Below are 21,671 nucleotides of genomic sequence, written 5' to 3'. Positions count from 1 at the left end.
CAAGGAGCTCTGAAATCACATCCACTTTCATGGCAGATCAAAGCAGGAGGGCTGCTTCAGAGGGGGCTGCTCACGTTACACAGCACGTACAATACAGTACAGCACAGCTAGTGCAAAACACTGCAGCCCAGAATACTTACTCAGACCAAGTCTACCTGTCACATCTCCACAACACTGAGGTCTCTATAAAGCATTGTATTGATTTTAGAATTCTGCATTTATGTCTGCATCTTGCTCACTCTCTAAATGTGTACTGTAATACTCTAGTAATTAGTATATCAACGACTGCGTCCTTTTCTATTGTCAGGTTCCTAACACTTATATAATATCAGAAGTACGGGTGCAATGATACACTAATATTACAATACGATACGTATCACGATGCATGTGATCAAATGATCATTTAAATTGTTACCCCATTAACTGGCTAATGGAAAACCCACTGTACCTGCTCATAATATTTATAGGCTTTCCGTTACAGATGTTAATGTTGCTACCTTGAAACCAGCCTGTCTGAATCCAGCTAGATTTGTTGGCGATTTATTAATGCAGTATCCCTAGGTTTGAGCAGCTAGCCTCTATAATCCAGTTTAGCTTTCTCTCTGCTCTGTTAAATCGACTTCTTTTCAATCCTGTGCAGCTCGTTAAACCGATCGGGAGTTGGTTCGGATCCCTGCACTGTGTGGTGTGGATGTTCTTTTTTTCAGGGTTGGAAATAAGACTTCTATTGCATAGCAGCTTATCCCATTCCAGGTTTTTCTACAAGCTTAAATTAGTCTCAGCATATATAACAAGCTCAGGTGTGTCTTCTTAAACTCATAATAACACTGAGAGTGGATCAAACTGCTTTGCAATGGGAGCCTTATTTCCAGCCCTGTAGTCGGTTGTAATCAAATGTTTTTCCAGCTCTGTGGAATATGTGTACACAATGCCACTGATCAGAAATTCAAACGGGTAAATGTTCCATCACTCTTACACTGCTGGCCCAACCCCTCTACGACAGAGTTAAAAGGCCGTATTTTCACTTCGTTAGAATGGAATGCGGAAGTGTTTTCATTGTTATGCAGAGGATTCTCCGGACAAGCTCAAAGTAAGTTCAAAGCAGGGTAAAGACAGTTATAGAGAAAAAAACAACTAGTATAACTCAATATTGGAGCAACAGATCCCAGAACCACTCAATCTATCTCCCTTGCCTCTAACCTTTGTTTGCCCTTGTTTCTACTCCAGTCTCAACCCTGCTTTTCCCTTAATTCTCTCCCAGTCCCTTCCCGTCTTGCCCCTGTTTCTCCCACAGTCTCTAACCCTGTCTTCTCCCTGTTTTCTCTGCAGTGACGGTGGAGAGCCCTTGGTCCTGGCATGGCAAATCAGGCCTACGTCTCAGAGCTGCAGGTGGGGCAGTCCCAGTCGCAACCCGCTCCTGCGCAGTACATCACGGACACGTCCCCGCCAGCCCCCCCGCAGCCCCCGGCAGTGCAAAAACAGCCCCCCCCTCCTCCCACTCAGGCGCAGACACAGGCAGCCCCCCCTCAGCAAACCCTGCAGTATGTGAGTGAGGTGCAGAGTGCATCACCCCAGTCCAGCTCCACACAGCCGTCCCCACAGTACATCGTTGTCACTGTCACTGGTAAGGAAGCTACAGAGGGAAAACACACAGCATGTGAGGGGAGATCCTTAGAGCACAGACCCTTACAAGAGTTTTCCATAGTAAAAGCAGAGCAAAGTGTAACGTTAGTGTAACTGTTTTGTTTGCAACTTTGTAGTGAATGCAAATGCCCACCCTACAACGGTTTAATCTTTTGTTTGAAACTTTATTTTGGCCCTCGTGCCCGTTTATTTGTTTCTGTGTTTGTTTAATAAATGTGCGCTTTAGTGCTTCAAACTGCAGCTTCTTGACTCTGGGTCTCTCTTCCTGCCAGTAACAGCTTGGGCCATGACACTACCCTTTGACATGTGATGTCAGTGGGAGGATTGCGCCCCCTTGAGACTCAGAGCAGGACTGCAGATTTAAAAAAAAAAAAAAAAAAAAGGGATGGTATGAACTATAAATGCAGTGGGCAGCCAAAAACGCTCTGCTTTGCAGGGCTTCTATGGAGTTTAGTTACCATACTGTGGAGTGTCCATATAAAGGGTTAGGATTAGGCTTTATGGAGGCCTACGGAAAGGAAGAAGTTGGGGACGCAACCGATTGGTTTCGCCTGGTCGCCGAACAGCCACTGCCGTCTCCACTGCCAGAGAGGGAGAAACCACTGCCGTCTCATGGGGAGAAGACATCTCTGCAGCATCCCCTGGTGAAGGAGCGAAGCTCCGAAAACCCTGAAAAATGTTAGCAGTGATAAAGGCAACCAGGTCCTTTTGCCTTCCAAGCCCTATGGGATGGCGGATTAGATGCCCTCCTCACCTGCCTTGAGGACAAAGGTTGGTGCCTCGTCTGTGGGGAGTTCAGGCACTTGGAGGTATGCTGCCCCCTCCAATATCAGGAGGAGAAGCTACCTGCCGAACTCCCAAGAAGGAGGAACGATCTACCCAAAAGAGGAAGAAGGCGAGCAGAGAAGCCCTGCTGTCCCCAGAGTCAAAGGAGAAAGAGCCGTTGCCACCTCCAGTGCCAAAGGGGGAGGAGACGCTGCCATTTCCAAACCACTGCCAGCATCGCCACTGCTGGGATGCGCTGCGCCACCGGCAGCATCGCCCTTGCCTGATTACCCAATGCCACTGCCAGAATCACCATGGCCAGCATCGCCACTGCTGGAATGCCCTGTGCCACCAGCAGCACCGCCACTGCTGGAGTACCTTGTGCACTGCCAGCATCACCATTGCTGGTGTGCCACACGCATCCGTCGCCGTCCGAGTGCCCTGCACTACTGCCAGCTTCGCCACTGCCGTAGTGCCCCACGCCACTGCCAGCTTCGCCAATGCCAGAGGACCCAGCGCCACTGCCACAATAGGGCCACCCTCAGCGACCATGTGTGCTTTCAAATAACTCTAAATAGCGAAAGTTCAGTAAAAAAATAATAATAATAAATCAGTATAGTCATTGTAGTATGTACTTTGTTATTTCTAAATATACTGTATAAATCCTATCGACATGTATGCAGGAGAACTTAATTAGAAATAGGTTGAACTCCAGCGTAATCTTTAAAACATATCGTTACATACTGTCCAGGGAGTTATTTGTTTTTTTCCCTTCCTTCAGCCTGTGGAAGTCAGATTACATAAATAAAATGACTCCAGCCATTTAAACAATATCTGGATATTTGGATTTCAGGGATTGAGTTGCTTCTTGCAGAGATTCAGATTGTCTCGGACAGTTTACATCCAAATCCACAAGGTTGCAGGGTGACGAACGAACTTGAGACTTGATGCCGATTTTGTCCAGCTGGTTTCTGAGAGGCCAAAAAGCCCTGCGGCGTTTGTTTAGTCTAGAAGACAAATCTGGGACGATCTTCGCAGTCTGTTCTTGTATATAGAGCTCCTCAGCTGATCTCAAGGCTTTTAGAATTTCAACCTTTTTCTGGAAATGGTGCAGTTTAAACACCGTCATGCGAGGAACGTCTGCGTTCTTGTTTTTACACCCGACTCTGCGAGCCCTTTCGATGTCTGACTTTTCAAGTTGAATAGCGAGTTTGTCGATTGTAACATTTAGAGTATTTTAAATGTGCGGCATTGTTTGTTGCATGTATGATTGACAGCCACTAGGAGAAGGAGTTGTGTTTCCGGGTGGATGGCTGTTCTTCACAAATGTAGTACTAGAGGCGCAAAACAGTTACATCCGTAAAGAAGACAAATCTAAACGTAAAACTAAATTTCCAAAATGGTTTAATAGATCAATTAAAAAAAAAATTCAGTGAAAAAAGGCACTTTACAGAGCATTAAAAAAGGACCAAAAAGAAAGTAAGAGAAAAGAGAAAGAGTACCCGGAACTGCAAACGCAAGTCAAAAAGGAAGTTAGAAAGGCCAAGAGAGAAATAGAAATGAACATTGCTAAGGGGGCTAAAACCAATTCCAAAATGTTTTTCCAATATTACAACAGCAAGAGAACATTCAAAGAGGAGGTTAAATGTCTAAGAGATATAAATGGCAAAATCATAGACGAAGAAAAAAAAATAGCAAATATATTATGATTACTTTTCACAAGTTTTTACAAAGGAGGATACAGACAACATGCCCCACATGTCAACCTGTTCCTATACAGTTTTAAATAACTTTAGCATAACCGAGGCAGAAGTGTCAAAGGGACTAGGAGCCAGATGAGATCCTCCCAATAGTACTCAAAGAAATGAAAGAAGTTAGTTACAAACCGCTAACCAAGATCATGCAACAGTCTCTTGACACAGGGGTTGTACCGACAGACTGGAAAATTGCAAACGTTATACCGATCCACAAAAAGGGAAACAAAACTGAACCAGGTAACTACAGACCAATAAGCCTGACTTCTATTATATGCAAACTTATGGAAACTATAATAAGATCCAAAATGGAAAATTACCTATATGGTAACAGTATCCTGGGAGACAGTCAGCATGATTTTAGGAAAGGGAGATTGTGTCTAACTAACTTGCTTGATTTTTTTGAGGATGTAACATCGATAATGGATAATTGCAAAGCATATGACATGGTTTATTTAGATTTCCATAAAGCTTTTGACAAAGTCCCGCATAAAAGATTAATTCTCAAACTGAACGAAGTAGGGATTCAAGGAAACACATGTACATGGATTAGGGAGTGGTTAACATGTAGAAAACAGAAAGTACTGATTAGAGGAAAAACCTCAGAATGGAGTGTGGTAACCAGCGGTGTACCACAGGGATCAGTATTAGGTCCTCTGCTATTCCTAATCTACATTAATGATTTAGATTCTGGTATAGTAAGCAAACTTGTTAAATTTGCAGACGACACAAAAATAGGAGTAGCAGCAAACACTGTTGCAGCAGCAAAGGTCATTCAAAATGATCTAGACAAGATTCAGAACTGGGCAGACACATGGCAAATGACATTTAATAGAGAAAAGTGTAAGGTACTGCACGCAGGCAATAAAAATATGCATTATAAATATCATATGGGAGATACTGAAATTGAAGAAGGAATCTATGAAAAAGACCTAGGAGTTTTCGTTGACTCAGAAATGTGGGAAAGCTGTAAAAAAAGGCCAACAAGGTGCTCGGATACATTGTGAAAAGTGTTGAATTTAAATCAAGGGAAGTAATGTTAAAACTGTACAATGCATTAGTAAGACCTCATCTTGAATATCGTGTTCAGTTCTGGTCACTTCGCTACAAAAAGGATATTGGTGCTCTAGAAAGAGTGCAAAGAAGAGCGACCAAAATTATTTCAGGTTTAAAAGGCATGTCATATGCAGACAGGCTAAAAGAATTGAATCTATTCAGTCTTGAACAAAGACGACTATGCAGCAACCTAATTCAAGCATTCAAAATTCTAAAAGGTATTGACAATGTCGGCCCAAGGGACTTTTTCGACCTGAAAAAAGAAACTAGGACCAGGGGTCACAAATGGAGATTAGACAAAGGGGCATTGTAGCAGGGGGAGATCTGTGCTGACTCTGCTGGCGTATTCACAGTGCTGCAGGAAGACGGCAGCAGTCGTCCAGCAACCGCCTGTGAGTCATGGCAGTGACACGGGGAAGTGGGAAAGTGGGTGTGTGAACTTTCCCTCTCTCTGAATGGCTGGGAGGCAGGTCTTGGGGAGATTGTTAGCCCTATAAGATAATGCTCTGCTGTTTCCTCGGGTCTGCCCTTTTAGATGTGCCAAGAGTGCGGCAGCGCTGGTCCAGGACCGAGAACCAGTCGGGAGAAAAACGACACTAAGTATTTCACAGCGAGACAGTGAGGGTGGGGAACCCTTGGGCAGACCCTGGAATATTGTAACCGAGCAGGCTAGTTAGCGGGCAGCGTAGGTCGGTGATCCGGGTCGCACGGGCAGCGGCGACCGGGATATAGCTGCCAAGTGCAGCACCTTTTCTTTGTAGTTTTGTTACTGTTTTATTTTCCCTGTTTCTTTGTGCCTTCTATTTTTGAATTATTGTTTTGAAGCACCTGCGAGTGCACCTGGACTGTTTACCATCGCTTGATATTCCTGTGGTTCTGTTTACCATAGTTGGTAAACAGACCACGGACCAACAGCGCCCTCTGCGGGCTAAAGAAACAAAAGCACCCCCGAAATAAAACTGGGCACCTGTGCGGTGTTGTCAAGTCCACCTGTCTGTCCCCTGTGTCAGTGAATTACCCACCACCCTTCCACAGGCATACAGAACAGAAAATAGGGGGCACTTTTTTACACAGAGAATCATGAGAGTCTGGAACCAATTCCCCAGTAATGTTGTTGAAGCTGACACCCTGGGATCCTTCAAGAAGCTGCTTGATGAGATTCTGGGATCAATAAGCTACTACCAACCAAACGAGCAAGATAGGCCGAATGGCCTCCTCTCGTTTTGTAAACTTTATGTTCTTCTGTACTGAAAACATTATGATCAATTTGACGCCTAAAGCTAATCCTGTTTTTGCCAGATACAAATTTCACGAAAAGACGCAAGGATCCTCTGAAAAGTTTGAACATTTTGTGACTGAAGTTAAATTGCTGGTTAAGGACTGTGGCTACCAAAATAGTGAGGAAATGGTCAGGGACTGCATTGTGTTTGCTATCAATTCGCAGAGAGTTCGGGAAAAGTTGTTAAACCAAGGACCAGAGCTTACCTTGGAGAAGGCTATAGACATAGCGAGGTCTCACAAAATAGCACAGGATCAGCTGAAAACCATGGTTACCAGCAACACGAGTAGCATGCGGGCAGATGAAGGACAAGTACTGCTAACATTCAACATGGAATTCAAACTTGATACTGGTGCACAAGTAAATGTAATACCAGAGTGCAAATACCGCAACATCTGTCCAGAAAGGCAATTGGAATGTACTAAGCGATGCCTTACAGGTTACGGAGGAGAGCAGCTTGCAGTAAAAGGCACATGTGAGTTAGAATGTAGTTTCAAAGTCACTACATTGAAGCTGGAGTTCTACATTGTGAATACCCAAGCACCACCAGCCTTAGGGCTGAAAGCATGCCTTGATCTTGAGCTCATAAAGCTAGTGCTGTCTGTGACCTAACCTGAGTGTGAGGAAAATGCAGTAATAGGTGAATATGCGGATGTATTTAAAGCAATAGGACTATGTGGCAGGCTGGCGAGTGGATAGAGGCCCAGAGACAGTCTGAAGTTCAAAAAAATAACTATTTTATTATAAATAAACACAAAAATGAAAGGGCACAAGGGCCAAAACAAAGCAATTTAAACACAAAAAGAAAGACAAAAAGCAAAACTTACAAAAATAACAATTTCCAGGCTGGGCAATGCCTTCACTGGGTTCAAACTTTCCAAACAACCAAAAAAAAAAAAACCAACCTGCTTCCTCAGCTCCCTCCTCCAAATGAGAAGCAGAGGCCTCCTTTTATGTCAGGTGGCTGGGTGCTGATTGATCGTTAATTAAACTAATCATCAATCAACCCCAGCCACCTGAACACAATGAACCCAAGCAGGTAGGGGAATTTAACCCCATCCCTGCCAATTTCTAAAGAGCAGAGCTGTGCTCTGCCACAGACTATTTCCAGGCGAATGCACTATTCACCTTGATCCAGCAGCCACTCCTGTTGCGTATCCACCGAGAAGAGTTCTGCATAAGATTATAGGTCGCCTAGTTTTCATTTAAAAAAAAAAAAAAAACGTGGACTTTGATGCCAAATCTGATTCTTATAAATAAAATCAAACAAAATTAAATCTGCATTAACATTCTACTTTAAGTACATCTCAGTTTTAAGGAAGTGTATTGTGGCCTTCCATGGCTTCCTGTTTCACTGGGGTATAAAAATGAGGTAACACGCATGTAAAATCCGTCACCATGGGGAAAGGCAAAGAACTCACAAATGAAAAGAGACAAATTGTTGTTGACCTTCATAAATCAGGCAGTGGGTACAAAAAAATAGCTAAAAACCTAAATATACCACTTACCACTATTAGGGCAATAATTAAGAAGTTCAAAACCAGTGGAACAGTGGTAAATCTGCCTGGTAGAGGACACAAGTGTATCTTGCCCCCACACACTGTGAGGAAGATGGTTTGGGAGGCAAAGAAGAATTTTAGTTACAGAACTTAGTTGCATCTTGAAGTCTCCAAATCTACAGTTAGACTCCACCTCCATGCCAATAGCCTATTTGGAAGGGTTGCCAGAAAAAAGCTTTTATTGAGAGCAACCAACAAATGTAAGTGCCTAGAGTTTGCTAAACGGCATTGCCACTTGGATTAGAACCAGGTGCTATGTTCAGAGGAGAAGAAAATAGAGCTCTTTGGCCATGCACACCAGCTCATACCTACTGTAAAATATGGTGGTGGATCTTTGATGTTATGGGGCTGTTTTGCTTCCACTGGTCCTGTGGCCCTTGTTAAGGTCAACGACATCATGAACTCTACCAAGTACCAGGACATTTTAGCCAAAAACTTGGTTGGCTCTGCCAGGAGGCTGAAAGTTGGCTTCAAGAACACATCAAAATCCACAAAGAAATGGTTAATTGACCACAAAATCAACATTTTGCAATGGCCATCTCAGTCTTCGGACTTGAATCCCATTGAAAACCTGTGGTTTGAATTGAAGAGGGCAGTCTATAAGCACAGACCGAAGGATATCAAGGATCTGGAAAGATTCTGTATGGAGGAATGGTCTAAGATCCCTTCCAATGTGTTCTCCAATCTCATAAAAAATTATGGAAAAAGTCTCAGTGCCGTTATCCTTGCAAAGAGGGGGGTGCACAAAGTACTGAAAACAAGGTTGGCAATAATTGTGACACTTAATTTTTTTGGAAATAAATTTATAATTTGAGAAAAGTGTAATTTTGGTTGATTAATTCAGTACAATTTATTCCACATGTTGGAAAATTATAATATAGCTCATTAGCTGTGTTGTTTATTTTATACAGCCTATTTTGCTCATCTTTATCAAAGTTGCCAATCATTTTGGAGGTGTCTGTATGTATGCACAGACAAATATTGTTTAAAACTACGATATAGCAGAGTTTTAAACTTTCATAAAAATGTACCAAAATGCACATCCCGGGAGTTTTTTAGCCTTTGTGTTAACAACTGACCATTTAGTATCTGATGGATGGAACGCAAAATGTTGGGCATGTGCGTTTCAGGAACAGAACAGCTAGCGCAACCTCTATATATACAGTCAGCACTCGGATATATGACACTCAGATAGATGTCAGTCACGTTTTACCATCCTTGATTAAGAAACAAATCAATTCCTATTATATATTTATGTAACAAATTAATGCACTTAACCGTCACACGTGATTTCCGGCTCCTTCACCAGTTTTCTGATACAAAGCCCATCTCCTCAATGTTACAATTTGTTTGATTATCCGTTACAGCCTGCTTTTTTTCTTCTCGCATGTGCAAATCAGTCTTTACTGTACAGTTACATAGCGCTTCCTTCTCCAATTTCAACTGATGAAAATGCAGCAATAACAAAGCAAACGAGACCAGCTACTGTAATGTAAAACAGTTACTCATTAAATCGTTTTGGATACTTTGATGTATTTTTTAAATTTTTTATTTGTGGTTCTTTAGTTGCTTTTGTGTTGTTTCATTTGCAAGTGAAGTGTGACATTAGGGCCTTACTATATTCTGCAGTTTTGAATACTGACTTTGGATACTGCTAATTCTGGAAACCTGTGTTTTTTTTATTTATTTTTTCTAAATTGCATTGCCTTTTACGTTTTACGGAGTTCTGCGCATGGGTAACATTTTGATTTAGTTTTGTTGTTGGGTGGTTAATGGGGAGTTATATATACTGCTGTAATACGTACCGGATTTAAAAGTATGTACTCTATTACAGTCCACGTGTCCACATTCGTCTGTTTTGGCAAGCGATATGTTCAGAATCATATTGTTCTGAATTAAAATACTACTTCTATTGAAAATATAGTACTGTACCAACAAAACGAACTACAGAATATCTAATTGGAAGCCTACTTATTTTAAAACACCGTCCTTTCAGTTGTGTATTTTTGACGTTGTATCTTTGTGTTCCCTGAAAAATGGACAAGGGTTGGAATGGGCCAGAATGAAATGATCCGACAAGCATCACACTTTTTTAACCATCACTGAAGTCCAAATTTTATAGGGTCGAATATCTGAGTGCTGACTGTATATATACTCCATCACTGCAAAGAACATGGTTCTGTGTTTCTCTTGAATAAATTCAACAGCAAATGTTTCAACCACAAGTCTTCCTCTGTCTTTTGTTTCCTTGAATATCAGTGCCAGCTTCTACCTTTTTTTTGTGCAGTGCCCTTGTGTGTTTTCCTCTTTTTTAAATATTTTGTTTTGTTTTGTTTTTTCCCCTCCTGATCCGATAGCTGTGTTTATAAGAAGGAGGGCTCTTTGACAGTGCTGGGGATTAGTCCTCCAAGGCTGGCAGTGTCTGTGTGTGTGTGTGTTTGTATATAACCTCGCTGCGTGCCATGCCTAGCTCCCTACTCACTTTCTCAGCTCCCAGCTCCCAGCGATGTACTACCACAACTGGTTCTATAACTCCGAGGGATACCGTGAGTACACTGCTGCCGGGTTTGATACTGTGCAGAAACATTAAGCCTTAAAGCATAAAAAAATTAAAAAATAAAGTCTAGTCATTATAAATAAATAAATGAATACATAAATAAATAAACCAAAACCTCTAACAGTGCGTATAAGTCTCTTTTCGTTGTATTTTTGTGTTTGAAGGAAAATAAAAGGGCAGGTTTGGTCAACTGAACAGTGCCTGTTCAACTTGGTATTGTAGAACGGCCTACTACGACTACTACTACTACTACTAATAATAATAATAATAATAATAATAATAATACTGATTAAATAGAGTTTAAAACAGAGTCATAGTCTTGGGGGACTAATAATAATAACAATAATGGGGTTTTAAAGAGTAGCAATCATGGAGGAATAATAATAATAATAATAGAGTTTAACCCATTTATGCATGACCTTTTTGTTTTATTATTTTTTGTATAAGACTTTCGTTAGATGAGTTAAGAAATCTAATTGTTGGAAGTTATCCTAAATGGGTGTAAAACTACTTGAAATAAGTAGAAAGGACATGCTGTCTTTAGCCTCAAAGTCCTGGAGGAGGGGAAGCAAGGTGTCCATGGGGGAGGCCATGGTGGGAGGTCCTTAACCCTCCACTTCTTCGTGGATGGCAGCTCTCTTTTCCGGGGCTTCAGCCACACGATCTCCTACAGCGAAACTGCTGCAGAGAAAGCTGGTCTCCTGACCCCCCCCCCCCCCCCCCCCCCCCCCCTTCATGGCCGGCAGCTCCCCTTTTTGGGGCTTGGGCCACACAATTTCCTGCAGCGAAACTGCTGCGAAAGGAGCTGGTCTCCTGACCTCCTCCCCCCTTCTTCATGGCCGATAGCTCTCCTCTGTGGGGCTCCAGCGACAGTATTTCCTGTGGCCATGCAGGACCATCAGCAACCCCAGGCGAAGCGGGACCATCAGCAACCCTAGGAGATACAGGCGATGTGAACGTGGAATCCCTGAGCTGTGCAAGGCAGGCATCCTTGAGCGGTAACGTGCCGGCTTCCCCGGGCGAGACAGAGTCGTCAACCCCAGGCAATGCAGCTTCTGGCTACGAAGGCGACAGGGGCTCCTCCCCTTCTGGCTACGAAGGCGACAGGGGCTCCTCCCCTTCTGGCTGCAAAGGCGGCAGGGTCTCCTCCCCTTCTGGCTGCAATTAAATCATGAATACAAAATACAGCCCTAAGGTCCGGCTGGGCAGTAGCCTTCACGGATCCTTACGCTGGTTGTTATTTTTACTTTAGCTTTCGTTCTGCTTCTTTCTCTTTTCTTCCTCCTCTCGAATACCCACACAGAGTGCAGAGAGCTGCAGACTTTTATTTACTATGGCCGAAGGGTTAACTATCAATTATCTCCTTACCCTTCGGCCACAATCTGCACAATCTTTTTATTACTTCTGGCAGATAACAAGCTGCCAACCTCTCCTCTGCCAGAACGCATTTAAATAATAAAATACATAAATACAATAAAATCATAACAAACACATAATAATAAACTTCACAGGGGTGGAGGGGTACCCTCTTCTAAGATAAATAAACAATCACTACAGGGCGCTTTGCCCTGTTACAGTGACATACATGTTCTAAAGTCTTCTAAAAGCTAAGAAACATCCAGGTGATATCCTTTCGTGAATTTGAGTACTACTTACTAACTACTTTATTTACTATTGCCATTGATATGCAATATGCAGTGAGTGATAAAACCATGCTTGGAGCTAGTGGTGCATAGAGTCCCATATATGGGACAGTAATAAGCAGCAACTATAGCTGTGGTAAAAATAAATACATTATTTACACATTCTAATGATGCCAAAGTACATTTCTGTCACAAAAACTTTGTTCTAAAATATTTTGTAGCTATTTTACTTGCTTTTAGTAAAGCATATTAAAAAACATTGCAAACCAGGGTAAACTGTGGTAAATGCACAGTGTGAGCATGGAACAACTTTACCGTGCAAAATTACAGGGGACCTGAGGGTTTGCTGCTTACGTATTTAGGGTGTGTGCAGCTGTGTGTCATCCTTGTGCTCAAGGCAGTTCTGTCAGCGCAAAGTTCACAAAGCAGATGGAAATTCAATACAATAATGATAATAAATGTAATATAATAATAATAATAATAATAATAATAAATAATAATAATAAATAATGTGAGCTCAGCTCAGATCTCAGGAAAAAAGATAAGCAGCAGCAAGGTCACAGTCGTAATCATCTCTCTCCCCGCTCCCCCCTCTCCTCTCCTCTGTCTCACTCCTATACCCCTTCTCCCCATTACTCCTCCACCCCCCCCCCCCCCCCCCCCCCCCCCCCCCCCCCCTCTCAGAGAGTACCCTGAGGCCCAGTGAGACAGTGTCGGACTCCAGCTCCCCCCCTACTGTGGTTCAGACTGCCGTTCCCACTCAGGTGGTGCAGCAGGTCCAGGCCTCCCAGCAGGTAAGGAAATGGACGCTGCTCAAACCCCTGGCTACTGATCCTTTCAATAACAGACTTTATTGAGGGGAGTTCTGAAACCCAGGACTGGGTGAATAAGGTCGATTGGGTCTCTACAAACAGATGGAACTCCTTGCTAGTGAATTAAAGAAACCACTCTGTTTCAAATACCGCTCAGACAATGCAGTCTCTCTTTTTTTAAACTGTAAGCCGCCCCCAGGAAGACAGGAAATCAGCAGTGGTTACCAAGGCCAGGTTTAATCAGGGTGGAAGAGATGCACAGAGGCAATGCTTTTATTAGAGAGAGAGAGAGAGAGAGAGAGAGAATATTAAGTGCATCAGTTCTAAATAAACAATGTTTGAGTCGCTGATATAACCTTCCTCAATGCATACTGCTTTACATTTACCTGCCTCTGTTCAAACGCAGCTCCTTGTAAGTAGGTCAGGTAACTGTGCAAGGTCACAGTTCTGGTTAATAATATACTGAGTGAGGGAAGGGCTATGTACATTAGCAGCCCAGAAGAGCTGGATCAAAGTGATAGGTCACATATGCATGCAAAATGTATTTAGACTAGCCACAGTTTTCTTTGTGTGCACTTTTATAATCTTTATAATCTTAGATCTACAGACCAGGAATTCAACACTTCAAAAAGGCTTTTGAGTAGATTTTTGTACCATGGCTCATTCAGGAAATGGAAACACAAATAAAAATGTTTAAATGTGAAATTAATGTTCATTTTGACCTGGTAATTTATATTGCATTTAGTCACAAAACGTGTTGTTTAAATATTATTAAGAGAGTCAGTGCAAAGCCGAGTCTGAATAATGTTTCAGCTAATACTCTACTTTCATTAACAAAGGTAGTTTTAGAAGAAAAAAAAACAAACTAGTTCTTCTTGTGTGTGTTTGTGTCTGTTGGACATGTTATTAACACAACATAATGAATTGAAAGTGTGTACCTCCTCTCTCCACTCCTAGCGATTGCTGGTTCAGGGGGGGGTCTCTGTGAAGGGCCAGGCTGTCCTCGCTCCTCTCCAGCAGGTCTCTTTGCCGCAGCAGCAGCAGCAGCAGCAGGTAAGGCTGAACGTACCTCACTCTGTATTAACCAAATAGACAAAGGAGTTTGTATGTAGATACAGTGTAGATAGAGAAAATTATGTGCAAAGTAGAAGTGTATATAAGATGTATTCAGGACGTTTCGAACATAAAATTCCTTCATCAGCTAAAATAAATAATCTGTCTATGCTTCATATTATAATGTATGCAAGTCTTGGTGGGGCAACTTCTCATCACCCCATAGAGTTCACACAAACCTTTTTGAGTGTATGAGTATAACAGACACCCTTTTTAAAAGTAACTGATAAGAAAATATACAATTTAGTTTGAAATGCAGTAAGGCCAGTCTGACAGGATGGTCAAGTGGTGACATCCCCAGACCTGGAAGCTGACAAAAAAAAAAAACTTTTACAAAATACAGCTCACACAGCCCATGTGTGGATGTGGTCTGACAGCGACAACATCACCCTTGCCAAACCACATCAACCTATATCAAAACATTAAGTTTCTAAATAAACACAAAACAGTACTTTCTATATACAGTAATTTCTGTTTTAATCATACAAATACCACAATAATAACAGTAAACCATTATTTTAATCATAACAATATGTTCACCAGCAGGGCTCTGCCCTACCGTATACACCCCCCCTCTTTGTGTGCAGCACACATGGCCCCAGTAGGCACCTCCCCCCTCCCCTAAAACACAACCACCCTCCCTCAAGTCCCCTATTGTCTGTTTTCTCCCATCCTTGAGGGAGGTTTGGCCCACAGTCCAGCGCCTTTAAGCTGAGACAGAGACCTAGCGACAGGGGTACCTGGGCGCAGTGGATGGGGCGTCGGAAGTGCAGGCAGGCAAGCAGCTGGCTGCAGCCCCAGGCAGATGTGCGAGCCCAGGCGACCAACTATGCCTGGTGGTACAACGAGCTGGGAGTCAGGCCCAGCGACCATAGGTCCAGACACGAAGGTCGGGTGTCTAGGAGCCCAGGTCGAGGGATCCAACTCCCAGGCAACGGGCTGTGACAGAGGGGTGGTGGTCCGGGCTGTGGCGGAGGTGGTCTCCTCACCTCCTCTTCCTTCTCTGTAGCCGATGGCTCCCTTCTTGGCCTCCTGGCAACAGAAATTCAGCAGAAATGCAGCAGCAGCTCTAACAGTAATTATGAATACAGTAATCCATTTTAACACAGTGGTTGTTAACACAGCACCCCTGAAAAATGCACCAGCAGCTTTAGATTATTCACATGCTGACAAGTCCATTTTGAAAAGATTGAATAAACCATTTGAATTTGAGGTTACAAACAGAACTGTATCAGTTTTGAATCCGTTAGCAATAAATTGCTGAAATTTACATATTCTGATTTGCCCATTTATATAGACAACCTTGGTTAACTCGACTTGTGGATAACTTGACACCTCGCTTTACTCGTATCTTCACACTTATTACCGGTACCCCAAGGAATAAAACTATTAAAAAGACTAGTGGATAACTCAACACTGTCATTTCTGACTGGAAACGGATCGTTCATTCATTCATCACAACTACCAAGTGCAGATGGTTACAGTGTCCGTTCATAGAAGCGAAGAATGAGTTCTGGTTCAATTGGCTTTAAAGTTCACGTTTTTTGGGATAACAAGCGTCAGCAGAACTTTCAAACCGTGTATTTTTACATGAGAAACAAACGACAATGTTTGATTTCTGTGTGAAACTGTAAGTTGTTTATTATTGCTTTTGTTCGCTGAGTTAATTCTGTTTAATGTATGTTTGTTAACTTTTGCTATTTAAGTCATCAAATTGGACCGTACAGGCCAATACCTAAAAGTCAACAGTTTGTGCACAGTTTGTGGTTGGATTGTTCTTGTAAAAATAATGCTGTAGTTATTTTATTAATTCTTATTTCAATTGAACCTTGCAAGTTGTACCGAGTTTTTACAGTACTGTAATTGATTCATTCCCTGCAGTTTTTTCAACCGTTTTCAAAAGGACATTTAACTACAAATAATACTGTATTACTGTACATGTGCAAGTTCTGTTACTCATGTGCATGTTAGTATCATGGCTCATGTGGACCTGTGGGTAACTCTACACTTTGGATAAGTCAACACTAAATGTCATCCCTGTGGGGTGTTGAGATAACACACACACACACACACACACACACACACACACACACACACACACACACACACACACACACACACACACATATATATATATATATATATATAGATATATATATATATATATATATTTATTATATAATAAAATCTTTTGTAGCAAAAGTTTTGCTTTTGTGGATGAGTAAAAAAAACTTACAAGAAATAGATGTCTACAATTATTTATTTCAGCATTTTTTTTTTAACAAAACTACAAAAATGTTCATTCAAAAGTATTGGTACCCTGACAAGGTAAATTTAATTAATAGCTAATTGAGGCACCTTTAGCAATAGTAACCTCTTTTAAATGATTAGGATATTTGTTAATGAGCTCTTGGCATGATACTTTAGTGATTTTTGACCATTCTTCAATGTAAAATTATTCCAGTTCATTCAAATTCCGAGAATGTTTCTTCTGCACAGCCTCCTTCAGCTCATACCAAAGATTTTCAATCAGATTTAGATCGGCCCTGTTTGTCATTTAGAGCATTTTATTTGCAGAAAATGACAACTGGTCAAAATAACAAAAAAGATGCAGTGTTGTCAGACCTTGAATAATGCAAAGAAAATAAGTTCATATTCATTTTTAAACAACACAAAACTAATGTTTTAACTTAGGAAGAGTTCAGAAATCAATATTTGGTGGAATAACCCTGATTTTCAAGCACAGCTTTCATGCGTCTTGGCATGCTCTCCACCAGTCTTTCACGTTGATGTTGGGTGATTTTATGCCACTCCTGGCAAAAAAATTCAAGCAGCTCGGCTTTGTTTAATGGCTTGTGACCATCCATCTTCCTCTTGATCACATTCCAGAGGTTTTCAATGGGGTTCAGGTCTGGAGATTGGGCTGGTCATGACAGGGTCTTGATCTGGTGGTCCTCCATCCACACCTTGATTGACCTGGCTGTGTGGCATGGAGCATTGTCCTGCTGGAAAAACCAATCCTCAGAGTTGGGGAACATTGTCAGAGCAGAAGGACGCAAGTTTTCTTCCAGGACAACCTTGTACTTGGCTTGATTCATGCGCCCTCCACAAAGACAAATCTGCCCGATTCCAGCCTTGCTGAAGCACTCCCAGATGAGTCCAATTTTCAGCTTTCCATGCACCTGTCATTTTACCCCATTGAAAACCTCTGGAATGTGATCAAGAGGAAGATGGATGGTCACAAGCCATTAAACAAAGCCGAGCTGCTTGAATTTTTTTGCCAGGAGTGGCACAAAATCACCCAACATCAACGTGAAAGACTGGTGGAGAGCATGCCAAGACGCATGAAAGCTGTGCTTGAAAATCAGGGTTATTCCACCAAATATTGATTTCTGAACTCTTCCTAAGTTAAAACATTAGTTTTGTGTTGTTTAAAAATGAATATGAACTTATTTTCTTTGCATTATTCAAGGTCTGACAACACTGCATCTTTTTTGTTATTTTGACCAGTTGTCATTTTCTGCAAATAAATGCTCTAAATGACAATATTTTTATTTGGAATTTGGGAGAAATGTTGTCAGTAGTTTATAGAATAAAACAAAAATGTTCATTTTACCCAAACACATACCTATAAACAGTAAAACCAGAGAAACTGATAATTTTGCAGTGGTCTCTTAATTTTTTTCCAGAGCTGTGTGTGTGTGTGTGTGTGTGTGTGTGTGTGTGTGTGTGAACAATTTGGCCATAGTTCAGGTTTGTGCCCCTTTAAAAACATGACCCAGAGAAGAATTTTCAGTGCCTACGCGCACTTTTATTACAACAAATAATAGACAAACAAAAACCTAGCTATCACGAGCACTGACTACACACATGTAGGTCCCTGTCTAACTTGTGTGACAGCTAAGCAATTGACACACACAAAAAACAAACATAGGTTTTTTCCACAATATCATTTATGACCTTCAGTCGGGCTTCTTCACACAGCAGCAGCCTAGAGCAAACTCGCTGCACTCCTTTTAACCACTGCACCTGGCTCTAATAATCAATAACGGCCAGATGCAGGTGATAATTAACAAAACAATTAAATTAAACACTTTTTAACCCCGTCCCTGCCATAAAACAAACATTCTTAGGATTGCAGGCCCCCTGTCCTGCTACATCCATTACACCCCCCCCCCCCCCCCCCCTTGTCTTTTCAAGACACAGGCCATACCAAGGCCACCTCCCTCCCTAAAACACAAGCACCCACCCTCAAGTCCATAAATTTTATTTTTCGCCCCTTCCTGCGGGCGGGCTTGAGGGTGGGTTGGTCCCTCTGGCATTACCTTCAAGGGACCGAGAACCAGGAAGGAGGGATCCAGGTGGCTTGCTCAGGGCGACCGCAATGCAGGCCGGCGACTGGGAGCAATTAATGGCAGGCAGAGGTGCACGGCTGTGGACTGGCGCAGCGACAGCTGAGGCCTCAGGGGGAACAGAGTGGGGGAAGCGGGAGCGCATGTGACATCTGACTCCAGCGTAGTGACGTCTGTGTCTTTAGGAGGAACGGAGTGAGGGACCAGGCAATCAACTGTGCCTGGCAGTTCTGTGACCTGGGAGCTAGGGCAAGAGGAGGGAAGTCCAGGCACTCCACCCAAGGGACTGACGAGCCCGGGGCAAGGGACTGCGTCCGATAGTGCCGGACTGGTTTGTGGGGCTGGTGGTCGGGGTTTTGGTGGAGGTATGCATTTCACCCCCTCTCCCTTATTAGTAACCTGCAGCAGTGTAGGCAGAGGAAGCTCCAGCTCCTCTTCTCTGGGTGGTGGAGGCAGAGGCAGCTCCTGCTCCTCTTCTCTGGGTGGTGGAGGCAGAGGCAGCTCCTGCTCCTCTCTCCTCTAAATTTTATTTTTCTCTGGTGGTGGAGGTGGAGGCAGCTGGAGGCAGAGGCAGCTCCAGGAGGCAGAGGCAGCTCCTGCTCCTCTTCTCTGGGTGATGGAGGCAGAAGCAGCTCCAGCATCTCTTCTCCAGGTGGTGGCAGCAGAGGCAACTCCTCTTCCTGTAGTGCTGGAGACTGCGGGGCTTGTCTTGCTAGCTCCCATCTTTGGAAGAGCAAGTCCAGCTCTGTTGGTTCTGGGTCTGGCAGCCCCCACTCCTGTCTCCATTTCCTATTCAGTTCTTCCTGAATAGCTGTATTTCTTTTCATTTGTTTCAGTAGTTCCTTTAGCTCTGGATCCATTTTTATTTTTTATTTTCTGGGTCAACAGGGGCGTTCCATGGTTCTGACACCATATGTGATAGAAATGGCTGTCGTTCGGGTTCGTGCCCCTTTAAAAACGTGACCCAGAGATGAAAACTGAATTTTCAGCGCCTACGCGCACTTTTATTACAACAAATAATAAACAAACAAAAACCTAGCTCTCACGAGCACTGACTACACACATGTAGACCCCTGTCTAACTTGCAGGACAGCTAAGCTGTTTACCTGGCATGTAATGCAATACAACACACTTTACACACACAAAAATCAAACATAGTTTTTTTTCCACACTACCTTTTACGACCTTCAGTTGGTCGGGCTTCTTCACACAGCAGCAGGCTGGCTGCACTCTTTTTAAACACTGCAGCTGGCTCTAATTATCAATTAACAAAACAATTAAATTAAACAATTAGCTTGGCAGGGAGGCTTTTTAACCCCATCCCTGCCATAAAACAAACATTCTTAGGATTGCAGGCCCCCTGTCCTGCTACATCTGTTATTATATATATATATATATATATATATATATATATATATATATATATATATATATATATATAATATATATAAAATCAAAAAGTGTGTATTTGTATGAAATTTAATTGAAATGAAAATGCTTAAATTCTGGAAGACTGGGTGATGCAAGGGGCTAATTCACTAGCAGGGTCCACACTTGTTTCACTACAGATCTGAAGTTGTTTGGCAGACCTCCAGGGTTATTACACTTAGCGTTGGCAAGTGTATTGCTGTGTGTCTGCTGTAGTAGTGTAGGGACAGTCTGACTGACCCTCACCCTGTGTGTGTGTGTGTGTGTGTGTCTCCATCTCCACAGCAGCGCCTGGTTGTCCAGACTTCATCCCCCACTGGGAAGGCTGGACAGGTGTCCACGCTGTCTATCCATGGAGTCCAGCAACAGCAGCAGGTCCACTCTTCTCCTGAGGTAAAGAGATACCCCTGGCACACAAGCGCACAGATACACACATGCATATTTACATTAAGACTCTCACTGTAAAGGCTGCGACACACCAGATGCGATATGACAAGAGAAAATATGCAGAGATGGGACAAAAGGAATAGAACCTACACTTTTGATAATGCGGGGGGCGACACTGGAGCAACATGAAATAAATAGGATTGAATCAACTAGGGAATTGATGGGGTCTCCCGAGTGGCTTGCCACTGCTGACTGTGGACGGGAGTTCCCAGGTTGCGGTGCACAATTCTCCAAGGGCTGCCCGGGTGCCTGCAGGCTGGCCTGTACGCAATTCAGAACTGCATGGACATCCAGCACTGTAAGTTCTGATATGGCTGCACTGTGGGCTTGCGAAAAAAAGCAGACGGCTGATGACACTCATTTCGGAGGACGAGAGTGATCGTCTTAGTCTCTCCAGAGTTAGATCGGGGGTTGCAGCGGTGAGCCAGGCTGAATAACTAATTGGACATTCAAAAAAATTGGGATAAAATTGGAAAATGAATAAAAAATAATTGTTAAAAAATAAATAAATAGGGAATTGAGCAATTACAGAACAGTTTCAATGCACAGTCCACCAAAGTGAAGCAGTATCCAAAACGATAATACTTGATGTTGAAAAATAGTTTTATGACGAAGGTCATCTCAAATATAAAGATACAGAGACGAAAGATAATTTGGGTCGATTTTGAAAGAACTGGATGAGCCTGGTATGTATGATTTATTGTCATATATGTTCAAAAAATATCAGAGATGGCACTCATAATTTCGACATCATGTTATCAAATATGTACCAGTCTTGATCATAATTTTGTCAATAGCAGCTATTCATAGTTTTATAGATCTGTTAGTTTTCAAATCTGTCGCATCGCAATAATAATAATAATAATAATAATAATAATAATAATAATAATAATAATAATAATAATAATAATCTGTGTCGCTTCAGGTGTGTGTGGTCATGTCACTGCGAAAGTATCTTGTTGTATCACGTCTGTGTGTAGAGGCCTTAGCTGACACTGCAGGGATGGAAATAAGACTCCCGTTGCATAGCAGTTTGATCCAATCCTAGTTTTATACCAGTTTAATAAGATGCCTGTTACCTATACACTGTGGCCAATCAAGCAAATAATATATATTTTTTATTTACGTCCCTGCACTGATAAACACACACACCACATACACACTGACACTGACACTGACAATGATACACATACTTACACACATATACTCAGCAGGTCAGCCTAAATGTGACGTAATCATATTGTTGAATAGTGAAACAGTAA

The 21,671-nt window shown here is 42.4% G+C and overlaps 1 protein-coding gene across 6 annotated transcripts in view; it reads left to right on the top strand.

The window, feature by feature from the left end:
• The first annotated feature begins 1,128 nt into the window (after window positions 1–1,128).
• The window catches only part of LOC121304548 (MHC class II regulatory factor RFX1-like), a 175,286-nt gene continuing 154,743 nt past the window's right edge, over window positions 1,129–21,671 (top strand). For 2 of the 6 annotated variants that reach the window (XM_041235729.1, XM_041235727.1), the window contains exons 1-4: window positions 1,132–1,624; window positions 12,942–13,051; window positions 14,027–14,122; window positions 20,248–20,355. In XM_041235729.1, coding sequence (XP_041091663.1) covers window positions 1,357–1,624; window positions 12,942–13,051; window positions 14,027–14,122; window positions 20,248–20,355 — 582 coding nt within the window. In that variant the 5' untranslated portion in view covers window positions 1,132–1,356. Of the gene's footprint in view, window positions 1,625–12,941; window positions 13,052–14,026; window positions 14,123–20,247; window positions 20,356–21,671 lie in introns of all 6 variants that reach the window. The other 4 variants (XM_041235733.1, XM_041235728.1, XM_041235730.1 and 1 more) reach the window with 4 other exon arrangements.

This window comes from Polyodon spathula, chromosome 38 (assembly GCF_017654505.1).
Source record: "Polyodon spathula isolate WHYD16114869_AA chromosome 38, ASM1765450v1, whole genome shotgun sequence".
NCBI classification, from domain to species: domain Eukaryota; kingdom Metazoa; phylum Chordata; class Actinopteri; order Acipenseriformes; family Polyodontidae; genus Polyodon; species Polyodon spathula.
Note: the sequence above shows the minus strand (reverse complement) of the source record. Positions and strands in the feature narration are given on the sequence as shown.